The following is a 26818-nucleotide window of genomic DNA, read 5'->3' on the forward strand; positions in this document are numbered from 1 at the left end:
GTGGTTTTCAATTTTCTCTAAAGTCATTTTTCTTATATAGATTTTTTTTGGGATGATTAAAATTTTTTGGTCTCAAAAATCACTGGACGTCAGAGAAGTAAACCAGAAAATTAAAGAAAAAATCTATGATAGTGTTTTTTCAATTGCTTGGAGTATTTGGAAAGAATGCTTACACATCTTTCAAGGAAAATCTTTAAACTATCATTCCACAACAAGACTAACTTTTAAACTAGTCAATGGTACAAAATTATACTTGAACTACGTAGATGTCAAGGAAACAATTGTTTTGAATTATGTAGAAGAAAAAAACATATCCATTGTTATCAATCTTTATCAGAAGACTGCACTATTATTTTCAGTGATGCAGCTTTTGACAAGAATACTAATATGTCGAGAATTGGATTGACTATGTATGACACTACTGGTATTTTCATTGGATGCAAAATCAAACCAGGCTCCGCGAAGAATGCAGAAAAAGCTGAAAGCCTTGTTTTATTGGATGTTGTAGAGTGGATCAAAGGAAAAAGAAAAAGAGAGAATATGATTTATTAGTAATGCCAAAACAATCATTGATTTTTTTATTTTCAATACTAACGAATTATTTTGGTATATCAGTTCAGTCTTAGATAAAACAGTCATTGATTCTTTTATTTTCAATACTAACAAATTATTTTTCGGTCTTAGATGGCTCTACTTTTGAATTCCTTAAGTTTGAATATTTACATAAAAACCATATAATTATTCAACAGCCAAGTTTAGTAAAAGGCCTAGAACCTCCGAAAAATAGATAGAAAATGTCCCTAACTTCTCAACTCATTTGTGTAATCTTTTTCCTTTCAATAAAATTTCTTTTCTCGCAAAAAAAAAAAAAAAAAAGAATCTACAAAGTTTGAGGGGTGAGAAAGTCAAAATTCCTAAATGAAAAGGGAACATTCACTCGCTCGTTAAAATTGAATTAGAAGAGAAAAACATAGATCAGTAGATCCAAAACAAAATTAGGGATCCCTACTTCAGACAAATATGTTTCTTTTAACTAATTTGATATATATATATTTGATATACTAAGATATTGCCATATTGGACACGAACATTTACATGCGTCAGAACTCCATCTTGACTTCTTGAGCCTCAACCGCGCACGCCATGAGACAAAGATTGCGGTGGGTGGCAACCCAGTTTGGACCCAAAGACCAAAAGTCGTGCATTTTCTTCTCTTTTCAAAGTAAAAAAGACTTGATATGAAACGCCATCAGTGGTCCCTATTTTTTACTTTTGTTACCAATGAGAACCTTCAACTCATTCACGAACTGGCTTAGGTTTTTCTCCGATGATACATCATTTTTTGATGCATTTTCTAAAGCTTTTTTCACCTCCACGATCTCTTTTCTAAACTCATAACCTGATTTCTCATCCATCAGGCGGATGATCTTCTCAGATACCTCTTTCCTCGTAATCTGCTTTCGGCCAATATTTAGTCCAATCTTCCAATCATCCACCACTAGTTTCCGATTGGTAAACTGATCAGTCAATAAAGGAAAACACAGCATAGGTACGCTACACCAGATGCTTTCCAATATAGAATTCCAGCCACAGTGTGTCAGAAATCCGCCTACCGCTGGGTGTGACAATACCTGAACCTGACAACACCATTGGATTAATATCCCACGATCATTACTCTCTTCCGAGAACCCTTCTGGCAAGGGGTTTGGATCATCGACTGATACAACATCAGGTCGGAGAACAAACACGAAATTAACCTTGCTTTGCAGTAACCCATGAGCAATTTCAATCAGATCATTCTTATTAATATGAGCATAGCTACCAAATGATATGTATAAGACTGAGCCCTTAGGTTTAGTGTTTAGCCATTGGGTGCAATCTGACTCGGGCCATAAACTTGTAGCAACACTAGTCTTAGTGAATCCACTTGGAAATATTGGTCCAATTGCAAAAAATGGCTTTTTAACTTGTAAAGCTGAAATTGTTTCTGGTTCGAGTTCTTGAACTGTGTTACATATAACAAAATCAGCTCCTCTGACATCGTCGAATGCTTTAAAGATAATTTCATGAACTATCATCGACGTATCCGTGTCTTGTAGGTATGACATCATATCAACAGGCTCAATCGCCGGCACACCGGGTATATAGGTAATTGCGTCTTCTCGATTATCTGCAACATATTAAATCCAGTATAAATACATAATCAGGCACACAGGTTTGCATTTTCAGCAATGCAGTTTAAAAAACAATCCTGAACATACAATTAGGATATAATACCAAAAGGCATATATAGACAGAGAATACCAACGTAAAAGTTCATATTCTACAACTATAACTTTTTAGAAACCGTTTCTAGATTGCAGACCCAATTAAAGGTGACAAGTAAATATTAGCATACCACTGGAGGCAAAATGACCGTGTTTGCGAAGAAGGTCCATGTGATAATAGAGAGAATAAACTAAAGCTGGTTCAGTCCAGAAAGATACATATGAGAGCCCGAGTTTCTTGGAGATCATAGATGGCCAGACAAAGAATGTATCAGCAATCATACAATTAACTGGAGAAGCTGTTGTTGAAGATTTAATGATGATTTTACGGACAATATCTTCGACATGAGCAGAAAATAAATGCAACAGAGAAGCCATGAATTGATCATGGTTAATAGAACGATCAAAATCAATTGGAAGACCATCACTAACAGTATAATAATTAATATCTAGACCTAGTTTACGAGATTCAACAAAGATGTCGTCGGCAATGGTATTAGTTTTTGACTGAGATTTTAATATTTGATGATGGATGAATTGAGTATTGATAAAGGATATTGTGAAACCTTTTGATGCAAGTTTAATGGCTAGATGAACCGATGGAATTACATGACCTTGTAAAGGATACGGAATGAAGATTGCATGAGGTTTTTGATTGCTGTTAGCCATTGTTGTTCTGGATCTGAATAATAGTATTTTCAAAAAAGAAAAACAGAAATTTATCTCATAGAGAGGTATGAAACGTAGAATGTAGATAGGAATTAGTTACCACTTAGCAGTATAAATAAAAAGAAGGGTAGATTGGGATCAGAAATGTGAAATGAAACTGATTTGACCAAGTAATTATCTTATGTTGACAAAAACACCCTTCAAGATTTTAACAAACTGCAGAGAAATGAATGATATTGGATTCTTGTTTATGAAAGATTTTTATGACCAGTCAAAAATATCAGGTTTGGATTATTCTTGCTTTGGTCCATAAAATCCTGACAGTTAATGTAAATGTGGTATGCAGATTTCAAACGTAACATATATGTTTTCCCAAAAATATACTAGGAAAAAAAGTAAATTACTAATTTATTACTAAGAATCAAATATTCCGACATGATCAAAAGTTGAGTACTACCTTGGTCATTTTATATTCTCTTTTTATCACTTAGTCATTTCAGGTCTTACTATGAGAGACATGATAAATAAAAGAGCATCAGTAGTTCTGGATTGTATAAGGGAGTTAAAGAGAGGTAGATTACAATCCAGAATCTCTTAGCAAAAAGTCACCCAAATTTTGTACTGGCGTTTAGATTTTAATGTTGTCCTATAATTAAATGCTGGAGTTAATGCGCAAACAGTTGATGTAGATTCTGGTACAGCATTGCTGACAATTAAAATATGACACCTAACAACTTTCTTTTCTATAGGAAAGAATTTGGACTTGGTAGTCTTTGTCTCTACGCGGGTATCATACAACCACCAAAGTGTCCTTCACAAAGACCACGTACTGATGAACATTTGAGTGCAGTTCGGTTGAAAATTTAGTGGAGAGTTTAAACGTTTAAGTTCAACTCCGTATAGACTTCAGATTTACTAACCTAGAAAAATATAAGAGGTGCAGTTGGGTTGAAAAGTTAATGGAGAGTTTAAACGTTTAAGTTCAACTCCATATACACTTCAGATTTACTAACCTAGAAAAATATAAGAGGTGGGATCTGCATGGACAACTATCATCATGTGCATATAAATGACAACGCAGGAGGAAGGCCCGTATTGACGTGCCTAAGTCTCCAATTCTACAACTAACTATGTGGGTATATGATTTCATAAAAGCGAGTTAAGAATTTAATTTGGAGCAACACGTACCTCCGGCATATGGTAACTCTTGGCAATTGTTCTCTCACAGCCAAGGAACTACTTCAGTTGATGTTGTGAAACTATCTACTGTATAGAAATCAATTAATGGTTTTAGCACTAATCAATTTTCGAAATCATTAATCTGTACATTGGGTCACCGCGTTCAATGACATGGCGTTCCCAATCTGACTGAACGCCAAATGGATTCTCCTCAATCCATCCTCTGCTATCAATTTTGGTATCTGTTTCGTGTTTTAGGATGGCGAGTTTGCCTTCGCTGTACTTCATAAATTGGTCCCTCATTCTCACTGCAACTGCTTCAACATCTGATTGGATAAATACCTATAAAATCAGATTGTTTATTAATACTGACGAAACCGATTTTTCCACCCTAATGCACATAAAGAACTCCTTTACTTGCGCCATCACTCATTTTTCAATCTTCAATTGATATGATTTACAAAGATGGGTAGGAGATATACCTTTCCTTCGGTTGCAAGCAGGTCTGCTATTGCTTCAATAAGCAACGTCTGTAGCATTCGCCATCTATATTCAGGTCTATTGAAGTCGGGGTTCGGACACTGCATTTAGAAGAGGGTTGCTTCAGTTTCACAACGATACTCAAAGCTAATACTGCAACTAAGGGATGTAGTATCTAAATGTTTATTGTGTATGACAAGGGAGCTCTAGCCACCAAGATATTAGGATGTTAGTCGGTTATCAAGAACATCCCTAGGTTTAAAAGGAAGGGGCAAGAATATGAAACCATATAGATTCTATGGTTGCAAAAGAAATACTCAGATGAAACTGCAGGGGACTACTAAATATCGAGATTCACATTTGCATCTTAATATTAATCTAGGGCAAAAACAGTGTCATCCAAAGGCTGAAATAATAACCTTTCATATAGATAGATAAAGAAAAGCAACAATAGGCAGGATGCGGCATACCTGTATGGAAACAAGAACCAATTTCCCAGGGTAGCTGGAAACTATTGACCGAAATGTGGATGTTGCATTGGTTGCAATGAAATAGCTGGAGAATATAGCGACTATTTTTAGAAGAAAAATGAGTTCATTACTTGGTTAATACAGACTGGTCCTTGCAAAGAACTTGATTATATATTAAATAAGCATGAAGAATAAGAGAACACTAAATCTATGACTAAAATAAGCACGCGAAATATTAGTTAAAGGGGCCTCAAATTTTTAAAGGATAATTACGCTCAGACCCATCCAGATGAAAAAAATGATCATAGGCCCACATCTTAAAAATATTAAAACCTAGGAAACATGATTGCATGTTGTATATGCGTCCACTGAACAAAAAGAGGCAAATTTATATGCATCCAACTGAAAAATAGTTGCATGCATACCAAAACACAAAAGTTGGGATTATTTATCATGTGTCTATATATCCTTTGAGCATCATACATCCATATTTCAAGTAGATGCATGGTGTCTATCTGTGACCGTGCAAATCAGTGGCATAGCAATGAAGCGATATTGACCGATGAAATGAAGTTTCACAGCAGAAGGCAAAATGATGACAAACGCATCAAAGGGTGATGTATTGATGCACGTTCGTGATGCCCAGCTCAAGGATGATGTTAGGATATGGAATTGGCCTATGTGCTAGTCCAAGGCCAGGGCAGAGCAGCAAGAGAACGCGCATGCCAAATGCGTCATTGTAGTCGGTTATTCGGCCAAGTAAAGGAAATGGCACATGGAGCATTGAGATGCAACAGTTGTGAACAAGTATTGACATGAATTTAATCAATGTTAAGCGTCAAATTGAGTTAAGGGCATGGCCGAGACGAGCACAGTAGAAGTTGGTGCAAGAATAGCTCCAAAGAGACGGTTATGCACATTTGAAGGATTTACACGTATGGATGAATGAGCGGACAAGTCGATACAACTCTAAAGCACCTTGTAACTGCAAAATAAGTTTCTTAACCACTTGGAACAGAGGTGGCATGTCCGGGACGAATTGGAGGAAGCTGTATTGGAATGAGGTTCTAACGATAGTTAATAATGAACAGTGAACAGTGTAATCCAGATTTTGGCCATTGTACTACTGTATAAATAGTCTTATAGGCTTTGTAAATCGGCAGGAGAGAAGAGGCTACGCTTTGGGAAAGTGAGTCTCAACCTAAAGAGAATTAGGCATCACTCAGTGATTAGCCTATGTAGTCCTGTTATGGACGAGTTTTGCAATCTTCTTTTGATGCGACAAAAGAGAATGTTGATTATATCTTTGTGTTCATTCTGTTGCTGATTTTGTGAGTTTAATACATTGCAAGCCTATTATGCAGTATGGGATACATGAAGAGATAAAGAGAAAAGAAAGAAAGACTTCTGTTGATAAATGCTTAAAGAGTTGAGTTGTGCACTTGCTACGGCCCAAGAAAATGCTTAAAGAAAGACATCCGTAGCTAAATGCTTAAAGAGTTTTGTAATTTTCTGAGTACTTCAAGGTGAAGTTTATACACTGAACCACAGTATTGCTGGCTATAGCCCAAGAAAATTGTAAGCCGCAAATTGGGGGTGTGACACTATGCATCAAAAAATGGCATCTGCTGGTGTACAAAGCCCATGCTTAAAAAATCAACCATTTTTGACATTCACTTAAAAATTAAAATTTACATTTCGTAGTTTGTACTAGTTGTATAGATCTTTTCAAAAGATTTCCAACTTTGCTGGATATGTTATTTTTAAATTTTTGACACAAAAATATAATGTGGGTTTTGCTCACCCACCAAGGATATCTCTATATGTGGGCATGTGAAAATGAATTTCAGGTCGTGGGCATGTTAAAGTTCAGTTTGGTGGTGATTCTCACTAAATATTCCAAGTTAAAAACACACACCTATTTTTCAGGCCAGATTCTTGAAGAAAATCAAGACAACGCTTTACAACCTGAAAATAATTGAACTTATTAGCAAATGAAGTTTATCCAAAAAAGTTAGAAAATTAAAATATTTATTATTCAGGAAATGAAGATGATCAAAACCAAGCAATAGGAGCAAAAGCACCTTTTTATTTATCTCCAAACCCAGAAGGTTTACATCTGGTTGAATTCTTGCCATTCCAAAGATAAATAAACCATTTCCTGTGCTATTAACAAACAAATCATTAGAAACAAACCAGTTTATAGTTGTCACAGTATAACTATAGTTATTTCTGATACTAGAAAATAAAATATATAGGGACCAGTGGGATAATCAACCATGGACCTACTTCACTCCTAGATTCTACTGTAACTATGACATTCACTACAAAACATGAGCTTGAGGAAAGAAAAATACCGCTCCCAATATCAACTATTAATGGTAGTGTTGGATCACGAAAAATGGATTTCCAGTCAATGTCAAAAGGGTATGCCTGCAAAAGATACTTCATGAAGTCATTCCACTAGATTCTAATATAGTGAATGAAACTATTTTCAGCTGCATGAAAAAACTAGTTCCCTTACACTTCCGTGAAGTCACTCCAATAGATCTATTGGTAAACAAATCAAACAATTGAGTAACCATATTACCCACTCGTTCACCATACCTTCGAAGTTACGCTTCAGATTTATTTTCTAAGAATGCAGAAATGCACTTATACGAATTACCTCACAAATCCTACATCCATCTCTATGCAGAATAAAATCATGCAAACAATGGCCTCTGTTTTGTGTAAGTACATCTGAATGCAGAATAAAAGCATGCAAAAAAGGACCTCTGTTTTGTAGAAATGGTACTTCGAGCATGGACTACCAAGGATGATATATCCTAATATCTCTGGTGATGCCACGAACAATAGGCTAGACCGGATTGTGGTTTACAATTGTTATGGAAGCCTTTGAATGTGGACATCATGGGCGACTCTAATTAATGACTAATGACAGTAACTGCAAAAGAGCCTAGTAACCCCAGACATCAACTTCATGCTACAGCTCCACATTCTCTCTTAGGGATTTAGATGTAGTTGAAACTCATAAGTCCAGTCTGTAGTACTGGTTACAGTCTAGTCTGTAGTACTGGTTACAGATATCTTCATGGAAACCCCAAGCTAACCGAACAACCTACTATAACCTGATTCATAATTCCTGCACATGTTAACCATTTAAGAGAAACCCAAGGCAATCAATTTAGAAGGTATCAACACCCCCACATTTCTTACATGTTCTCCGCAGTAGATGACGGATTTGCTTTTTCTATTCTACCATTTGTGACTTCTATATCAGTTGTTTGGAAAACTACCTGACTTGCACCACAAAAACATAAGATGTAAATTAAACATACTCTGTCTAAAGCTGCAATCCCGGGAAGTGTTCTTCCTTTCAGAAATTCCCATACAACTGAAGAGTTCTCATGCAAACTATAAAGGGATAGCGCACTTGACGTCTCTGCTATTGCTTTGCATGCAGCATTTCCAACAGTTACATCACAACCACGTCTACTTGATGTTTCAACCATTGTCGCCAACTTAGATGCTCCATGAGTGTCTGGTCTTGACAGCATAAACCTTACTGGGCCAATTCACAGAATCTTCTGCATAATAATCAATGATGCAAGCTAATTAAAAAAAAGTGCCGCAAATAAAGATTAGAATCATAAGCTGATGATTAAACATGGTAAGAACAATGCCTTATTGAGCTTGAATAACGAAAAAAGACACCAGGCACGTATGCCATTAATCACATCAACTCCTGAAAGTAGGATACTGTTGTTCCTCAAGTCTAATTTTGGAAGGCTTTGAAGTATATCATTTTTAGAAGACGAAATCGTCTGCATAAACATGAGTTAGTCAGACTGCATTCTTTCTACCATGTACTATCCTCTCTAGATAGTTGTTCAGCTTCTACACTTGGCTCCAGTTATTTTGCAGTTTACTCTATTACAGATGTATAAAAGAGTTAAGTTAAGGAAACAAAGGTATATGTTATACTATGACCATCCTTTTACCTTGCAGTTTGTAAGGAGTGAGGATATCTCATCCAATGAAACTGGCCCAAGATCAACAGGTTCCCAACCTGAAGGAGGTAAATTTAGGAAAATGGAGACCAACCTGATAGTGTTAAGATGACTTTAAATGCGACAATCTAGACCAAGAGATATACCGAAAAATGGAGAGCTCACCATCCAAGATGTTGGTGGCAGGAAATGTACGCAATTCGTCTCGATTGCACATATTAGTGCACCAAAAGTCTTTTGGTAGCGGAATAGGTATATTCCTTCCACGTGCAATTTGAATTATCTTTAAGGAAGACCCAACAGCAGACAGCTCCACAAAATTCAAACGCACTGGCAGTCCTAGGCCATGCATTATTTGAAATGCCATCATTCCGACAAAAACCAAGCCATCACATTTAGAAGCTAAAAATTCCAAGGCTTTTACTTTATCATGGAGATTCCCCCCTCCGATCTGTGTCAAAATTTTCAAATCTTCATCAAGAGAGGACATACGCGAATGGAGTATGTAAACAATATCACAGAATAACTTGAAATATTGATAACTATAAATACTTATTGAGTGTATACAATTGCAAAATGCGGTTGCTTGGGCCTCGTCACCTCCACCAGTTCCTCTAGTTGCTTCTCGAAACAAAAACCAGCAATAGAAGCATACCAATAGCGAGAAACACCATTGGTTGATGCTAGCACCTTATGTGATTGGGAAAAAGTGTCGTTAACGAAGATATCCACTCCTGATGATAATTTTTCAGCAAACATTGAAGAATTCGCACGTTCCTCCTTAAACTTCGAGAGATTCTCAAAAAGAAGAACATCTGATTTCTCAACCTCTTCCATCTTAAACTGTGAGTTGACAGAAACCCAATTTGCCGGCACCACTTTTAGTTGGAGAGCTGATGATAGTTTATCTGAAATATAACATGCGTTAAACAGAAGCAGTAAAACTACAAATATATGTCATAACCTACCCGCCTTTCCCACTTATTCCCTTCCAAATCTTTTCGCTTCTTAATTGAACATTGTTAAATGCTAAAAAACAAATTAGTGAATTTTTGCTAATAATTTCAGGTTCGCTCTGCTACCTACATTACTTTTGGGTTGGGTATTGATGCATTTACAAATTGTCAGTCTTTTGCATGTGTGAGGAGCTATTTTAATATTGGAAGCAGGAAGACAGAATAAAGCTGGATGACTGTCCAATATAATAGGAAACATTCCATGTCCAAAAACACTTAAGATATTCAAACTATATTCTAAATAAAACCAGATAGTATTTAACTGCAGTATACTTGGAACTGAAATAACATGAAGAAAAAAGTATACTATTTAACTGCAGTATGCTTGGAACTGAAAGTCAAATATCTGCTGCAGAAACATCCATGAGAAGAACACGGGAAAAGGAATAAGAAGGAAATTCTTAACGCACATACCTGCAACAATCTCAGCTGAGAGAAGCTGTGTTGAGTCCTTAGGTCGACCCCAATCACTAACTATAAGGACTTTAGCACCATGGTGTAACAAATACTTGATACTAAATAGGGCACTTTTGATTAATGGGGTGTTATAGTCCAGTGTTTCTCAAAGGAAAGGAGTGGAGTCGAATCGAACCATCACAATTTTTCCAGAAAGCAATTCCCTTGAAAATTGTCTAAGCGTTTGTACATGTGGACAGGTATTAAGTTGTTCTCCATCCCAAACTTCCGCCTGAAGATAAAAGGAAACCAGTAATGTCAAACTGATTTCAAAGTTAACAAAGAAACTAAAATACAGAAAAAACATAGAAGATATCTGAACTTCATGGTGGTGAAAACCAAATGTAAGAATTATCAAAAGATTCAAAACCAACCAATGAAAAATTTCACAAAGGAGACCTGACATAATGCAGCACACTAACTCAATGAAGTAGGTCAATGTGAATGAAATGAAATAAGGCTAACCTTCACAGATCAACCTGTGATGGATAACAAACTGAGATGAATTATTATAACACAATGTGAACGCCGTCCTTAGGTGCACATACAACCCCCTAGAAAAAGCACCCAAATGCAAAACACAGGCTCGCTGTGGCTTGCAGAGGACAGGAATGTTGAAAAGAGACAAACAAGCACAAATTGCAGTTGAGAAACTCTTACACCTTGACACAAAATCCAAGTTGAAGTAGCTGAACAACATCTTAAAAATAAATGCTTAATAAACAAATAATAGTACCTCGTAATAAGTTGTTTTCGTAGAATCTCTTGTCGTATAACATCCTCTTTATCAAAAGCCAGGACAATTAACTAAATGTAACAGTAGGAAACAAGAAAGAGTAAAGCAAACGAATGGCATGGTGGGAAAAGACAAGAACGTTATAAATCCTTATCAGTATTACCTTCTACTGAAGATCTAATAACTTGATATCGCTGATTAACAGTGTTATGCCAATAATAAAAGCACGGTCTGACCAGAAGTGGACATTTATATAGATTGGCATCGTGTAAGAAAATTGAGCTTTTAGCTAACTTCAAATGCTGACTCATCTCTTGCTCTCCTGAAACAAAATTTAACAAAATAAAACCCTAATTAATTCTAAGTCTAAGATGAGTAACTCAAATAAATTTCTACTTGATAATTACTAAAAATTTAAATGCAAACAACCTATAGTGGCATTTCCAAAGAGTTATATCTTCTCTAATCGAATTTAAGTGTTAATGACAACTAAAAGAAGTTCCTCATTTTCTAATTTCCTATAAACCACAAAATTTTGTACTGAAAATTTCGCGTAAATCAAATATACGTGAAGAATGCAGCGAATAAGAATATTACCTTTCGAAACGTTTAGGGTTCCCAAAGAAGACGGTTAACAATGGATGAAAGTTCAAATTCTTACAGCGTCTTCTTCTTCCCTCGCGAGGGAAACAAGCAGCTTATAATTGACGCTTTTGCGATATTATCCATATAGGATATGAAGAGTAAAATGTCTTCAGTACCCCTCCATATTTAACTGCCATCGTTTTGTACATACAACAGCTGACAGAAGACACCTGTACAATAATAAACTTCAACTTCAGATTCCGGTAGAGAACTATAAGAATTTTTGGTATTCACTCAAATTAGGGCACTGGATCGAAGCAGGAATACATCTCATTATCCTCCCCATGCCATGGGTGGTTGCTCCTCCTCCCTTCCAGCAGGTGTAACCAAAATTCTTCGTATTTTTTCTTCAATTCTATGTTTCAGTTTTTCTTGCTTTGAATAATTTTTTATTTCTTTCAGGAGTTAGGGTTTATCATGTTGAATTAAATGTAGGTTTTGGTTTATTTTATGTTGATACTACATGACTGGTGTGTTCGGCCTAGATCAAATCAAATGGATATCTTAGTTGAATCTGCATATCATGACAAATGCTGGGAGTCATTGTTCGTTTATTCTGCTCATTTTGATTGTTTTGCAAAGATGTGGAAATTAATATTTTGATTGCAGGTAGCACACCGGCGCATTTAGGAGGGGATAATGCTGGACTGAGCGACTTGACCAGAGGCTTTCGGGTGAAGGTATGTGCTAGACTAGATCTTTCTTTTGTCCTGAACGACGTTTTCATACTTATGGAATCTCGGATTTTGTGTTCACTCTCTACTGCATTATCACCATTTATACACTAACTCTATTGGGAAATACTGAATTACGGCATGTAGCTAGTGTTGTTAGGGGATTCTGGTGTTGGAAAAAGTTGTATTGTTCTTCGTTTTGTTCGTGGACAGTTTGACACAACATCTAAGGTAAGAAATCCAGTTCATTCTGTTCAAATTACTGAGTACTTGATATCTAAAGGGTTGTTTATTTGTGTGTACGATGGGAATAACTTTATATTCCAGTATCTGCAGTTACTTACGCGTAATCTATACTGGGTTTCAGGTGACTGTTGGAGCTTCATTTCTATCTCAAACTATGGTTTTGCAAGATGCTACTGCTGTCAAGTTTGAAATATGGGACACTGCTGGCCAGGAGAGGTATATGGCTGACTTAAAGCTGTAGCGATGGCATTGGTTTTAAATTAGCTAGTCAAAATGAAGAACATTATCATTTTCTACTTATGTATACTTTAATTTTTTAACCGCGACTAAAAAATTGGAAAAGAGTGAATCTCAAAAATCAAAATCCAAAAGTTGAAAGACTCTTGAACTTTGAGAATCACTACCTTCTTTTTTTTAAGGTTAACTGCAGGCATGTACAATGGTCTTTTGATTGTGTTCATGCTGACCACCGTCGTATTAGGTATGCGGCATTGGCCCCACTTTACTATCGAGGAGCAGCTGTTGCGGTTATTGTGTATGATATAACCAACCCAGAGTCATTCAGTAAAGCACGTTTTTGGGTTAAGGTAAGTATATTTTTCAACTTAATATGTGATTGCAAGTGATGGACCTGAGACGTATGTGAAAGTTCGCCCATCGCCTTATCCCACCATAACTTAAAAGTTTATGATCGTATTGGCACAATGGTGAAACTACTGAGCTATATATTATAGATTGGAGGTTTCTCACGGGCATGGAAGCCGTCCACAGATGCTTCCAGTTGGTTAACAAAAAGTTTCACTTCCAACAGGAGCTACAGAAGCACGGAAACCCGAATATTATCATGGTTTTGGTGGGTAACAAAGCCGATCTTCATGAATATCGGGAAGTATCCATTCAAGTAAGTATGCTTTTGTTTGATCTAAATATAAAATTCATCAATTCAAGCTACCTTCAGATAATATGTAGTGAGTGTTAGTATGTAGCAAAACAACTGATAACATTACGCGTTCTGCTTATGAAGGATGCCATAGACTATGCAGAGAAAAATGGCATGTTCTTCATTGAAACATCTGCAAAAACATCAGATAATATTCATGAACTATTCGAGGTAAACCTATAGTTACGTTATTTTCTTGATATTCTGCATGTAGTCGAAAATATTTTCTTAGAGTGTGGGTATATGGGCTGCTTGTGAAGTATATATTTGTGTGTGTGTGTGTGTGTGGGCGCACACCTTATACGTCTTCACTTTTCTTGCACTTGCTGCCTTCAATGCCATTCCTCTTATAAGCTTCGTTCGCACCTACTCAAATTTGGTCCTCTCTATGGCTTCCATTTCCCGTGGTTGTAGACTCCATTTTAATTGTTGATTATTTTATTTTTGTGTTGCAGGAGATTGCTAAACGGCTGCCCCGGAGGCCGATTATGTGACTAATGGCATCTCTCTTTGTCTCTCTCTGTGCTTACAGTGCTGTAATCTAAAATGTTATGGATTGTTATCAGCAATATATGTAGCATCCTAACAAGTAACAACCAGATAAGCTGACTTGATCTATAATATGAACAGCACAACAGATGTGGTAGAAACTGCCACTTAAGTTTTATATTATCTTCCCTATAAATGTCAAATATAAATCCCAAGGAAAATGAAAACAATTGTTTCCAATTTAAATGAAACTAACAGTTAGATTAATGTGATGCACACAGCCTGTAAGCACATGGATTTGGCCAAAGCTGAAGGCATGAGAAGGGGGGCTTCGGGTAATACCAACCCAAGCTACCATTGGTGATACGACAAGACGAAGTCACCAGCAATGATGACCTGGCAGAACGGGCTTCCTTGAGAGAAGATTAGTGATCGCCTGAATAACCTCAACTGTAATAGTACACGTGTAGAAGACTTACCAGAAAAGGTATTAGGGTACACATGTACGGTATTTCAATATCAGTTTTTGCATATAAAAGCAGGGCAATCCTCCAGAGAGAGGTAGAGCTTTTCAGAGAATTGTACCGTGTATTGGGATTAGTCTCCTTCATAACATTATAATAATATTAGGGTGTTTACATTTGGCGACTTCACTAGGGACTAATCCTCAATACCACTATAATATTCATGGAGTCATCGGTAGCAGAAAATCTTAGTACTACAAGATCGGACCTTCCTGCCAAGAACTTAGAAAGAGCAACGCCAGCCCCGGGGCTAAATGAAGTACAAGATAGTCAAGTAAATCCTGAATTCGGAATGCCACTGATGGAAGACTCGGGGGGACAACACCCGAACCTGCAAATAAGGGTGAACCAATCAAATGTACACGGAGCTGTACCTAGGCATGTCGAAGAAGTCCAGCAGGGATCGGGTGGGGTAAATAGAATAAGTGTACCAATACAAGAGCAAACTCCACATGACCCGCAACAACTCGAGATACAACAAATGCGTCAAGAGTTATCTGACTCGGATAAAAGGATACTAGTTTTGATTGATAGACTGGCTGACCTCCAACCCGAAGGAGATGATGAAGATGCTGACCCTTTTGAGGGTACACAGCATCCCCTTCTATTGCAGAGCAGAGCCCAGCGGAACCCTTTCGGTAGACGTTCTTTTTCCTCAAGGCAAAACCACCAACGCAGCGAAACACCAGGAACCGTTCAGGGATTGAAAGAAGGACCTCGAAACACAGAGGGACAACCCAACAAAGAACAAGAACAGGTTGTGATGTCGGAAGGGAACGTTGCTAAATACCTCGAAGAACATTATGGTTTAACTCCACCCACAACAAACTACGCTCTACAATCTCCTTTCACCAAAGAATCGCTAGAAAAACCCATGCCTACGACGTATAAATGGCCAAAATTCCAACTTTTTGATGGATCCGGAAACGCAAAGGAACACGTGTTTCGTTTTCTCATGAGCTTGAATGAACACGCTACAAATGACTCTATCTGTTTGAAGGAGTGCGGAAAATCACTGACTGGGCCAGCCTTTTCATGGTTTGTGGGATTAGAAGAAAATAGTATTTCATCTTGGAACGAGATGCGAAATCAATTTATGCAAAAGTTCTATTCCAGACAGAAGCAACTTACAATTTCGGACATTTGTAATCACAGATATAAGCCAGGGAGCAAATATCTAGACTTTGCAAAGAGCTTTCGGGCAGAATGCCTGCGCAGTAGCGTCAAAATTCCCGAGAAGGAGCTTGTCAAGATAGGTATCAGTCGATTTCCCATAGAGCTCAGTTTCATCCTAGCATCCGTCAAGTTAGAAACCTTTGCAGACTTCGAAGACGCATGTTCTCGAGCCGATGACGCAGCAGAACTCAAAGCATCAGAAGGAAAACAATGGGGACATTCAGTAGCATATGCCAAAGAAGAAGGTAACACCAGACAGAGCAAGCAGTCAGTAAATTTCAGAGACGGGAAAGGATACAAGAGAACATGTGAATTAGTAGAACCACCATACTTCCCTTGTTCATTAGAAACTGCTATCGAACTACTAGAATAATGGCGCAAAGATGGAGATACGACCCTCCCATCTCCTGCAAAAGATCCAACAGAACAAGACAAGCGTCATCCCAAATATTGCCACTTTCATCAAAAGGTGGAGCATCCTACGAATAATTGCCGAACGTTCAAATGGAAAATTCGTAACAGACAACAAAGTGGAGAGCTCTATTTCGGGACGGAAACACACATCCAAAAGGACCCATTGCCGAGACAGGTGTTCATGATCACACATGAGGAAGTCGAGACAGCGACTGAAGAAATCTGCATCGTATCCGAAAGAGACAATTACGAATACATTGCAGACACTTTCGCGAAGAAACCACTGTTTGCAAACTTCTTTAACACACTAAACTTCACAGCTGAACAATGCCAAATCGCCGCAGTTGTCTTGACTAAGATAGCAGCAAATGAAGGGATCAGCCAGTTCCTGGATCGAAAATACCCATTACCTACTGACATCATCACCTTCTCGGAGGAGGACCGAACAATGGATTGCGACCACGCGCGACCATAATATGTCACAGTGGGAATCCGAAAGCACAAGTTCAAGAGGGCCTTTGTGGATACAGGGGGATCAATCAACCTAATACCATTACATATTGCCGAAAGCATAGGAATTAAAGAAGAAGACATCAATAAATTTGCTACGGGAATTCAAGGCTTCGGCGGGCTTACACAGCAAACAATTGGTACTATCAAATTGGAAATCCAAGTGGGACCTATCCGAGCTAGTGAACCCTTTTATGTCATGGACGTTCACCCAGCTTACCATCTCCTCCTAGGAAGGCCTTGGTTACACAAGCATGGGATCGTGCCTTCTACTTACCACCAAAGCATCGAATTCATCCTGAAAGGAAAACAGAACCGTGTCCCCGCTTCAAAGGATTCTTTCACAATAGAAGAGGCGCATCTAGCCGAAGCATCCTTCTACAATGGGCTCAGTGAGCCAAGCAAGGTAGTCACGCATATCTAATCAACACCAATCCCGGATTGGATAACCACATATGCTAACCCAGCTGAAGATATTTCCACTAAACGAACACAAGTCCACAAGGATGAACGGAGGCAATTTCGAAAGGTCACTCGCCCAGATGGAGGATACGTCTACAAACGTTAACTTGGGAACTTTAGACTTACTAAAGTAAACCCTTCAATAAGACCTTCGAGAAGACACACCAACTACATAAGGGAATCGCATGGGGTTTACAGAAGAACGAAATCAAAGAGGAAAAAAAAGCGGAAAAAGCAGTTAATACCAAACGTCTGTAAGCAACAATGCCACTGAATAAAAGGCTTGTTATATTTTGTCTTAACCATTTATCTCTGCTTGTTCCCCGAAAGGACGCCAAATCATTGCAAGAGCAAAAGGCACTTGTCAACCGCGTAATCCTATTCCACAAAATTCAACCCAAAAGGGATTGACATTTAACGCACCAAGACTAAGATCATACAAAAGATGCTTACAACATCGGTCGTGGCTTAGATCTAAGAAGGATGTCAAGCCTAAAGGCTACATCGTAATGCTGGGATAAACCCATGCAAAGTGCGCCGAATACGACTTGCCTTCGGAAAAGGGCACAAAACAAACAATGCCTACTTAAACTCCAAAAGAAATGCCTAATCGACGTTGCACGTGATAAAATACGACGAACCGCATCCCAAGCACTCACAATCGATACCCCCGATGCTGCCTTAATATCAAAGCTAAAAGGTGAAATCCTAATCAAAACCTTTCCCCGACATATAAAGAAAAAAAAAAAATCAAAATAAAAAACCGATACGGTTCACTCAAAGTCCCGTCATAACAAGCCATTCTCCCAATTGCCTAAACATAAAAACAAACCACAAAAGGCAACAAACAAAACGGAAAAATAAATCTAAGCTCTTTTAACTTTGTGCAAATCCAGAGATTTCACACATACATGAATCCCATAACAAGGTCCATCTAAAATGCCTTACAAAGATTTTATGACGGCATGTCGAGCCAATTCATTTCTAGCTTGAAATAAAGCAACCCTTGTACGCTGCAGTGCAGTTTTGATATCCACAAGGAAGAAAACTTTAATCCTTCTTGCTTTCTGAGCAAGCCGAAGGCCGTCAACCTCTAAATCTTATAATGTTCTAGCCTGTCGGGATCTTGTCATATTTGCCTCCGAAGCCATAATTTGGTCCTGATCTTCGGCAGCAGCTAGCTCGAAATGCCCAAGTGCTGTTTCTAACACAAAAAATCAATTTAGACAACATAGTTATTTCCAAGACCAGCTGAATCCTAACGGACGTCATTGCATACAACACAAACAAATTCAGGAAAGAAGAAAAATGTCAAAATGACACGATTCAGCCTATTTTATAATTCACAAAATTGGTTAAAAAGACCAAAATCAACAATTCCTGGGTGAAATGGATAGTTAGATTTTGATACTGTTTAAATGGACAAAAATGTAAAAATATGCAGGATGTAACCAGTTTCATCGTGCCAATTTTCAAATATTTTTTCTTATTTTTAATTTACACAGGATGTATCCCGTTTCATCCTTGCTATTTTTTAAATTTAAGTTAGGATGAAACCAATTTCATCCTTACTATTTTTTTTGGCCATTTCACCCAAACTATTTTTTACTCGTCCATTTGAACCGTGGTTTAAAAATATTTGGACAAATGACCCATTTTCCGTTTATAATTCATGCACAAAGATTGAGGCAATTATAACCTCGAATCTATCAAAACAACCCCACAATATACCAAAAGGTGTCAAATACGAAAACACAATAAACGAGAAAATGTTTCTAAAAAGATTTGTCACGAAAGCAAATACAGGGAAAGAAACTACAAGAAACAAAGCAATAACGAGGGAAAGTTAAGCAAAGCTAGCCAACTCTCTCTCTTTGCCGGCCAATGATTTCGGCTTCAACTTCAACCTCGATGATGTTGCCGCCAAGTCTGCGGCAATCTTGCCATCTTCGGTATTTATACGAACCTGCTCCTTCTGATGATCCTTCAGTTTTTGTGTCTCAAATTTTATCTCCTCTTTCAAACTTGTAATCTCCCCAGGCAGCACTAACTGCCGCGTTGCCCCTCTCTCCTCTAAACCCTTTAACTTTTCCTCGATCCATCCCATGTTGAACTTCAACATCCTCGGTAACACGAAGCTCCCTCTCCAGAGTTCGAGGATGGCCTCGAAAGGACATTCCACACCAACCTCATACATCTCCTTCGCCACAACAACCAGATTAGATACACACCTATGTACTGGCCACATGCCCATATTCCTCCATAATTTCCTTATAATAATCCCTCAATTCCGTAATGACAACTGCAAGATGAAACTTAGCTTATATAAAGACAACTCTCTTTATTGATGTTTAGAAAATCTCTCAAAACTAAACACAAACTCTACTCTTGCTCATATGATCAACCACAACTTTGGTGATCATATATATATATAGAACTATGAATTCCTTTTCCTAGTCCTATTACCTTATTACATGTCTTTCCTTTTCTTAGAACTAGATGACTTCTAATTTCCTTAGGATTACATCAATTTCCTAATCTTGTCCTAACCAACTTGTTAGTGACTTCTATGTTGAAGTTTAACCAACATTCTCCCCGTTAAGCTTCAACCTTACCCGTGACATATCTTGTACTCCAATCAATTGTCTCATTTCTTCAAACTTGATCCGAGCTAATGCCTTTGTCAATATATCTGCTTTCTGCTCAGTTCATGGTATGTGTTCAACGTTAATGACCTCCTTCTCGATGCATTCTCGTATGAAATGATACCTTTTGTGAATGTGTTTCGTCTTCCCATGAAACACTGGATTTTTAATGAGTGCAATTGCAGACTTATTATCAATCTTGATGAGAACTTTTTCAGGTTCTCTTCCTTTGATTTCACCCAACAGTTCTTGAAGCCATATTGATTGTTTAGCTGCTTCTGTTGCGGCCATGAACTCAGCTTCACAGGATGACAGGGCTACAGTGCCTTGCTTCTGTGAACACCATGTAATAGGTGCTTCTCCTAGATAAAATATATGACCAGTTGTACCTTTTCCATCATCTTGGTCAATATTATGACTGCTGTCACTATACCCAACAATTCCTTTTGATCCTCCTCGACCATACTTCAATCCACATCTGATAGTTCCTCTTAGATATCTCAATATCTGCTTTATTACATCACCATGAGACTTTCCTGGACTCTGCATATAACGGCTTGCTACTACCACAGAGAAAGCCAAGTCTGGTCTTGTGTGTAACAAGTATCTAAGGCATCCAACATTTCTTTTATAACTCGTTGGATCAATCTCAGCTTCTTCTTGTGCCTTTTAAACTTTAAGTCCAAACTCCATTGGTATCTTAGTTGGATTACAAGTTTCAAGTCCTGCTTCTTTCAGAATTCTCCTTACATAAACTTCTTGTTTAATCTGAATCCAATCTACTCCTTGATGGACTTCTATGCCAAGGTAATAAGTGAGTTTTACGAGGTCTGACATCTCAAACTTTGATGACATTTCTGTCTTGAACTCATTGATCACCTTAAGGGAGTTGTCAGTCAAAAATAGATCATCTACATAGACTGCAATCACAAGAAGCGTTCCCTTTTCTTCTCTTTTGTATACTGATGTTTCTTTAGAACACTTTATGAATCTCATTCCCTTTAAGATTTGATCTAACTTTGTATTCCAGGCTCGAGGGGCTTGTCTTAGACCATAGAGAGCTTTTGAAAACTTGTAAACCTTATGCTCTTGTCCTTTTACTTCAAAACCTTCTGGTTGTTCAACATACACTTCTTCTCGCAATTCACCATGTAAGAATGTTGTCTTAACGTCTAAGTGGTGAATTTCCCATGAGTTTGATGCTGCTTCTTCTATTAAGAGACGAATTGTCTCTAGTCTAGCAACTGGTGCGAAAACTTCATCAAACTCTATGCCTGATTCTTGAACGTATCCCTTAGCTACAAGTCTTGCCTTATATTTGTTGACAGTACCATCAGCATTCCGTTTTATTTTGAAGATCCACTTAAGACCAATCACTTTTACCCCACCTGGCTTATCAACAAGTCTTGTTTCTGTTGATTGAAATAATTTCTTCTCTACATGCTTGTGTCCATTTAGTCGAGACCTTTGCTTCCTGAAAATTCCTTGGTTCATCATCAACAGAAAGTAGCATAATCTCACATTCTTCTGCAGCTTGAAGAACATAATCCTCCAGATACTGTGGATTTTGTATTTTTCTTGTTGATTTTCGCAGTGGAATGGGTTGAGTTATTTCATCGATCTCCTCTTCTTCTTCTTCTTCTTCTTCTTCTACTTCTTCTTCTACTTCTTCGTTATTCTCAATGTTTTCATTATTCTCTTCTTCTTCTTGATTAACATCATTGGTTCCATTTGTATTGATGATTATGGGTCCTTCGCCTTCATCAATTACTTGACCCCATCTCATGTGAAACATTCCTGGATCCCTACTTGGTCCATCATTAGTTTCTTTCCAGTTCCAGTTTGCTTTTTCATCGAATACCACATCTCGACTCACTATTACTCCTTTCGTTGTTGGATTGAATAATCTGTAAGCTTTGGATCCAGGCTCAATTCCTAGATGCACAAGATTCTGAGATCGATCATCCAGTTTCTTAAGAGTTGCAGAATCAACTTTTGCGTATGCTTTGCAACCAAACACTCTTAAATGATCTATGTTTGGTTTTCTCTTTCGCAAGCTTTCATATGGAGTCATGTCTTTCAGAGCTTTCGTAGGTATCCTGTTTATTAGGTATGTGGAGTGTCGTACAACTTATCCCCATAGGTAATTAGGTACCTGCATAGCCTTTAAAGAACTTCTTGTCATCTCCATTAGAGTCATGTTTCTCCTCTCCACCACTCCGTTTTGTTGTGGTGTATATGGTGCTGTGAGTTGCCTTTTGATTCCATTTGACTCACAGAACTTGTTGAACTCTAAGGAAGTGAACTCTCCTCCTCTATCAGTTCTAAGCATTTTGACCTCCTCTTTTAACTCTTTTTCTATCAGATTTCTGAAAGCTTTGAATCTGTCAAATGCTTCACTCTTTTCTTTCATAAGAATAGACCACATATATCTTGAGAAGTCATCTATAATAACAAATATGTATTTGTTATTTGCAAGGGTTTGTGGTGTAATAGGACCACATAAATCAGCATGAAGAAGCTCTAATGGCTTTGAGGCTCTGAATGTTGTTGCTTTTGGGAAACCTTGACGAGTTTGTTTCCCAACTAAACATGATTCACAGATTTTTGCTTCATCATTTATCTGTGGTAGTCCTCGAACCATCTTGTTCTGTGACATTGCCTTTAAAGTTCTAAAGCTTATGTGTCCTAACCTTGCGTGCCACTTCCATGTCTGATCTTCCAGTCTCATATTCAGACACAATGGCCTTCCAATCATGAGACTTATCTTGTAGAGTTTATTCTGTGAGCGTGAGACTCTAACTAAAAGTCTTCCACTTGGGTCATGAACTGTTAGATAATCTTGTCGCATTCTAACATCACATCCAACTTCTGTAGCTTGTCCTAAACTTAGAATGTTGCTTTGTAAGTTTGGGATGAAGTAGATGTTTGTGACAAGCTTCTGTTCTCCGGTCTTGTTCTGAAATAGAATTGATCCTTTCCCTTCAATTTCTACAGAAGATCCATCCCCAAACTTCACTTGTCCTTTGATTTTCTCATTGAATTCAGAAAAATAGTGTCTCTTACCAGTCATGTGATTTCTGGCTCCATTATCTAAATACCAGATTCCTTCTTCTCCATCCTTTGATTCGTAGTTCTTTGGTATTAGTTTCCCTTCGTTTAAGAATACAACTTCATGCATGAAAAGAGCTGTATCTGCTTTCCTTGTTTCATTCTTGTTTGCTTCTTCCATCTTTTGTATTCTTTCAGGGCATACAGAGGAGAAGTGTCCTGGTTTATCACATCTGTAACAAATAATGTTTGATCCATCCTTCTTTTCTTTCCCTTGGTTTTGATCATTCTGACTTGTTGTTCTATCTTGTGAGTTAAACCTTCCTCCCCTTCCTCGGCCTCTGTTTACTCTACCACCTCTTCCACGACCTCTTCCTCTTGTCGCAGAGTTTTGTTGGTAAGAGTTTGTGTACAAGAGTTTTCCTTGAGTTTCTACATTGTTTTCTTCATCAAGGATTCTCTCTTCATATGCTTTCAATCTTCCAATTATATCTTCATAGCTAGTCTTCTTTAAATCTAAGACTTGTTCCAGAGAAGCTATGATATGAATATACTTGGATCTTGGTAAACTATTGAGGCTATCTCTTTACCAGTTTATCTTCATCAATGGATTGTCCAAGTGACGCAGCTTTTGAGGCTATCTCTGATAGCTTTCCTGCAAAGCTATCAATAGTATCAGTGTCTTTCATCTTCATTCTTTCAAATTCAGACATTAAGGTTTGCAGACGGCTTCTTTAACTCGATCAGCTCCGAGATTACGTGCCTTTATTGCATCCCAAATTTTCTTCGAAGTTTCTTGTTCACCAACTTGTAGAACAAGACATTCTGGTATTGCTTGAAAGAGTAATCCAATGGCAACATTGTTTTTGTCTGGGTCCAATGTACCAGGATCAATTGTTTCCCAAACTTTGTAGATTTTCATCAGTACCTTCATTCTCATGGCCCATATTGTGTAGTTTGTGCCGTTGAGGATTGGAACTTGTATTGATGGTGGCGTGAACTGTTTTGCACCCACAATGGTGGTTTCGTTTTCCATGGCTCAGAAACAAGCTCTGATACCAATTAATGACAACTGCAAGATGAAACTTAGCTTATATAAAGACAACTTTCTTTATTGATGTTTAGAAAATCTCTTAAAACTAAACACAAGCTCTAATCTTGCTCATATGATCAACCACAACTTTGGTGATCATATATATATAGAATTATGAATTCCTTTTCCTAATCCTATTACCTTATTACATGTCTTTCCTTTTCTTAGAAGTAGATGACTTCTAATTCCCTTAAGATTACATCAATTTCCTAATCTTGTCCTAACCAGCTTGTTAGTGACTTCTATGTTGAAGTTTAACCAACATTCCGGAGAGACTGAAAAATTGTATACGGGCACGAGGAGAGTGTATTTGCTGGCCACAGGAGCCTCGTTCCCTTTGAAATCAAACCAGGTCGCTTGACCTACAAGCTAATTCGGACTACCAATAGCAATAGGCAATGTTACATCGGGATGTTTCGACCCAGAACCGCCATGATTCCTGGATGCCTCCTCTTCTTTGAACTAGTTTGCTCAGCTGGATATTCCGAACGAGTCATCTGTTTATCTTGCAAATACGAAGAGAACCTCTCTGATTATTGAACTACCAATGCCTAAAATGTAATCCATGACTTCGACTAGTTAGATAGCTTACCTGCGAACTGACGCCGGAAAAGGAATGCTGAGGGCTAGCTACACCGCTCACTAACAAAAAATAAAACCAACAAAAGCAAATTTCAAACACAGAGGAAATGAACTCTAAACAAGAGGAGTGTGTTTATAGATTTTCAAACAACTGCTGACGTGGACAACATGCCAATAAATATTAAAGATGCCTTACGACAATCACGTGCGAATTAACACACAAATCAAAGACACTCTGTCTTTATCTTTTTGACTATCTGATGAAGCTGTCGACTCCTCGCTATTCCGAATCACTAACCGAGGACGCCTTGTCGACTGAAATATTACAACAATACTCTATGTCAAGGCAAACCCAAACAAGAAGTTTAATACAAATACAACAATGCCAAAGCCGACAACAACATACCTGAGTGTTTCCAGCAACTTCCTTTACAGCCTTTCCTTTCTGCGCCGAATCCACGACATTCTTTCCCCTTGATCCAGGTTTTACCCATGACAGTAGAAACATCGGGTGCAAGCCGGATACGCCCTCGAGCATTTAATACATGAGGGCTGACCACCCCCATCGGACCAGCAACATCACACACAAATTCAATCATGCGGGTTAACTCATTATACCAGTGCGTACACCATGCTTGTGTAAATTTCGGAGGATCCATCAAAGAGGGGACTGCTAAACGAAATGGAAGATCTCGACAGTATCTTGGCTCATTAGTATAATCCCCAGGCTCAACACACAGACGAGGAAAATTATCAAAGGGAAGCAATTTGGGGGGAGTGACTTCGGGGGCTAACAATCTCGAACTGTTATCAATGGTATGAAAACCCGGGGCTTGAGATTTAGGGATGAATCTATCCTGAAAGATGGACCCATAATTAGGGCTATTCTCCGAATCTGCGCGGAACAAACGAAGCTTCCTCATGGCCACAGAATCCTCCGCATAAATAGATTTACCAGCACCAGACATCTGTGGTTCCATCTCAAAAATCGAAACCAACTAAAATACCGAAGACGGTAAAAGAAAGAACATATAAAGGAGAGGGGAAGAGAGAGAAGAAGAAAATTACGGAAAGAAGAAGCAAAGGGAAAATAATGGGGGCTAAAGGCTTTTATACGAAGGGTACCATAAAGACGAAGAGTCGGCACGTTTGAGGAAAGGGTGTACGTGTCAATCAATTAATGGAGAGCAAAACGGCAGAAGATGATTACACCCCATAGCTAATGACCATTGGTTAATGATCAGATCCGCAACTGTGATCAAAAAGGGCATCAGGATGGCGAGTCCAATATATGTTAATGCAAGATATGACCAATTGCTAAACCTTTAGGAGCTCCAAGGCCCGAAGTTATAACCTAAAAGGGGCTTCGGGAGGACGAGAAAGCACATCAAATTGGCGATTTCGGAAAAACCACACCACAAGTTATGATTGGTCTACCGCGTTGTATTCTTTTTTCTTGGCAAGGTTTTGTCCCACTGAGTTTTTCTTGTCAAGGTTTTAACGAGGCAACATACGTGAGTCCAACTGTGCTCCAAGTCTCATCAAAATTGTACCAAAGTAACGTAGCCAACCACCGGAGTCATAATTAAGAAGGGGCTTCAAGCAGACGAGAAGACGAAGGTAACAAGACGAATTGGATTAATAATTCCGAAGATACACTCTCACACGAACTGTGACTGATTGCCAACCCTGTAAGTCTTGACAAAACAGTCAGGGGGAAATGTAAGTACATGGATTTGGCCAAAGCTGAAGGCATGAGAATGGGGGCTTCGGGTAATACCAACCGAAGCCACCATTGGTGATACGATAAGACGAAGTCACCAGCAATGATGACGTGTCAAGCCGAGGTCGATAAGTAATGATGACATGGCACGAACTGGCTGCCCTTGAGAGAAGATTAGTGATTGCCTAAATAACCTCAACTGTAATAGTGCACGTGTATGGTTAATAATAGAAGACTTATAAGAAAAGGTATTAGGGTACACGTGTACGGTATTTCCATAGCAGGTTTTACCTAAAAGCAGTGCAATCCTCCAGAAAGAGCTAGAGCTTTTCAGAGAATTGTACTGTGTATTGGGATT

The 26818-nt window shown here is 38.1% G+C and overlaps 4 protein-coding genes across 10 annotated transcripts; 1 reads left to right on the top strand and 3 right to left on the bottom strand.

Moving 5' to 3' along the window:
- Window positions 1–919: 919 nt before the first annotated feature.
- On the bottom strand, window positions 920–8421 carry LOC113298651 (UDP-glycosyltransferase 86A2). Of its 2 annotated transcripts, XR_003334331.1 has the most exons (8): window positions 8407–8421; window positions 7423–7498; window positions 7150–7231; window positions 6984–7033; window positions 5066–5150; window positions 4598–4696; window positions 4125–4457; window positions 2049–2170 (listed from the first exon to the last, which is right to left on the bottom strand). XR_003334331.1 is itself a non-coding variant. In XM_026547442.1 (2 exons), the coding sequence occupies exons 1-2, from the start codon at window positions 2934–2936 to the stop codon at window positions 1260–1262; spliced, it is 1449 nt and encodes a 482-aa protein (XP_026403227.1). In that variant the 5' UTR covers window positions 2937–3314; the 3' UTR covers window positions 920–1259. The 2 variants fall into 2 exon arrangements, 1 of the variants encoding a protein (XP_026403227.1); XM_026547442.1 differs by lacking the exons at window positions 4125–4457; window positions 4598–4696; window positions 5066–5150; ... (2 more) ...; window positions 7423–7498; window positions 8407–8421 and adding an exon at window positions 2399–3314 and having other exon boundaries at window positions 920–2170.
- Window positions 8422–8451: 30 nt separating this feature from the next.
- On the bottom strand, window positions 8452–11971 carry LOC113298652 (phosphoglycerate kinase, cytosolic-like). 3 transcript variants are annotated; one of them, XM_026547443.1, is made up of 9 exons: window positions 11884–11971; window positions 11450–11608; window positions 11287–11357; window positions 10509–10782; window positions 9646–9986; window positions 9244–9529; window positions 9070–9137; window positions 8752–8892; window positions 8452–8655 (listed from the first exon to the last, which is right to left on the bottom strand). In XM_026547443.1, the coding sequence occupies exons 5-9, from the start codon at window positions 9913–9915 to the stop codon at window positions 8644–8646; spliced, it is 777 nt and encodes a 258-aa protein (XP_026403228.1). In that variant the 5' UTR covers window positions 9916–9986; window positions 10509–10782; window positions 11287–11357; window positions 11450–11608; window positions 11884–11971; the 3' UTR covers window positions 8452–8643. The 3 variants fall into 3 exon arrangements, with proteins under 3 accessions (XP_026403228.1, XP_026403230.1, XP_026403229.1); XM_026547445.1 differs by lacking the exon at window positions 8752–8892; XM_026547444.1 differs by lacking the exons at window positions 11287–11357; window positions 11450–11608; window positions 11884–11971 and adding an exon at window positions 11016–11157.
- A 140-nt stretch (window positions 11972–12111) lies between these two features.
- LOC113298653 (ras-related protein RABF1-like) lies at window positions 12112–14933 on the top strand. 3 transcript variants are annotated; one of them, XR_003334332.1, is made up of 9 exons: window positions 12112–12251; window positions 12541–12611; window positions 12753–12836; window positions 12973–13067; window positions 13333–13438; window positions 13663–13752; window positions 13876–13962; window positions 14247–14434; window positions 14562–14921. XR_003334332.1 is itself a non-coding variant. In XM_026547446.1 (8 exons), exons 1-8 carry the CDS (start codon window positions 12221–12223, stop codon window positions 14283–14285), a joined length of 603 nt encoding a protein of 200 aa, XP_026403231.1. In that variant the 5' UTR covers window positions 12112–12220; the 3' UTR covers window positions 14286–14460. The 3 variants fall into 3 exon arrangements, 1 of the variants encoding a protein (XP_026403231.1); XR_003334333.1 differs by having other exon boundaries at window positions 13586–13752; window positions 14247–14933; XM_026547446.1 differs by lacking the exon at window positions 14562–14921 and having other exon boundaries at window positions 14247–14460.
- Window positions 14934–24305: 9372 nt separating this feature from the next.
- On the bottom strand, window positions 24306–25760 carry LOC113293040. Of its 2 annotated transcripts, XR_003332017.1 has the most exons (4): window positions 25144–25760; window positions 24934–25052; window positions 24748–24797; window positions 24306–24660 (listed from the first exon to the last, which is right to left on the bottom strand). XR_003332017.1 is itself a non-coding variant. In XM_026541817.1 (3 exons), the coding sequence occupies exons 1-2, from the start codon at window positions 25715–25717 to the stop codon at window positions 25018–25020; spliced, it is 609 nt and encodes a 202-aa protein (XP_026397602.1). In that variant the 5' UTR covers window positions 25718–25760; the 3' UTR covers window positions 24306–24660; window positions 24748–25017. The 2 variants fall into 2 exon arrangements, 1 of the variants encoding a protein (XP_026397602.1); XM_026541817.1 differs by having other exon boundaries at window positions 24748–25052.
- Window positions 25761–26818: the final 1058 nt, after the last annotated feature.

Source organism: Papaver somniferum, chromosome 7 (genome assembly GCF_003573695.1).
Source record: "Papaver somniferum cultivar HN1 chromosome 7, ASM357369v1, whole genome shotgun sequence".
Lineage (NCBI taxonomy): Eukaryota > Viridiplantae > Streptophyta > Magnoliopsida > Ranunculales > Papaveraceae > Papaver > Papaver somniferum.

What these genes read in the sequence shown, in the direction of transcription:
- LOC113298651 (XM_026547442.1), bottom strand. Translation starts at nt 2,936, where the DNA reads ATGGCTAACAGCAATCAAAAACCTCATGCAATCTTCATTCCGTATCCT. An exon ending in CGGTCATTTTGCCTCCAGTG is followed by an intron (nt 2,171 to 2,398) that starts GTATGCTAATAT and finishes AATATGTTGCAG; the next exon opens with ATAATCGAGAAGACGCAATT.
- LOC113298652 (XM_026547443.1), bottom strand. Translation starts at nt 9,915, where the DNA reads ATGGAAGAGGTTGAGAAATCAGATGTTCTTCTTTTTGAGAATCTCTCG. An exon ending in AGCAACCGCATTTTGCAATT is followed by an intron (nt 9,530 to 9,645) that starts GTATACACTCAA and finishes ATTTTGACACAG; the next exon opens with ATCGGAGGGGGGAATCTCCA. An exon ending in CACTCCTTACAAACTGCAAG is followed by an intron (nt 8,893 to 9,069) that starts GTAAAAGGATGG and finishes ATGTTTATGCAG; the next exon opens with ACGATTTCGTCTTCTAAAAA.
- LOC113298653 (XM_026547446.1), top strand. Translation starts at nt 12,221, where the DNA reads ATGGGTGGTTGCTCCTCCTCCCTTCCAGCAG. An exon ending in AAGCACGTTTTTGGGTTAAG is followed by an intron (nt 13,439 to 13,662) that starts GTAAGTATATTT and finishes CACTTCCAACAG; the next exon opens with GAGCTACAGAAGCACGGAAA. An exon ending in ATATTCATGAACTATTCGAG is followed by an intron (nt 13,963 to 14,246) that starts GTAAACCTATAG and finishes TTTGTGTTGCAG; the next exon opens with GAGATTGCTAAACGGCTGCC.
- LOC113293040 (XM_026541817.1), bottom strand. Translation starts at nt 25,717, where the DNA reads ATGGAACCACAGATGTCTGGTGCTGGTAAATCTATTTATGCGGAGGAT. An exon ending in AAGTTGCTGGAAACACTCAG is followed by an intron (nt 25,053 to 25,143) that starts GTATGTTGTTGT and finishes GTAATATTTCAG; the next exon opens with TCGACAAGGCGTCCTCGGTT.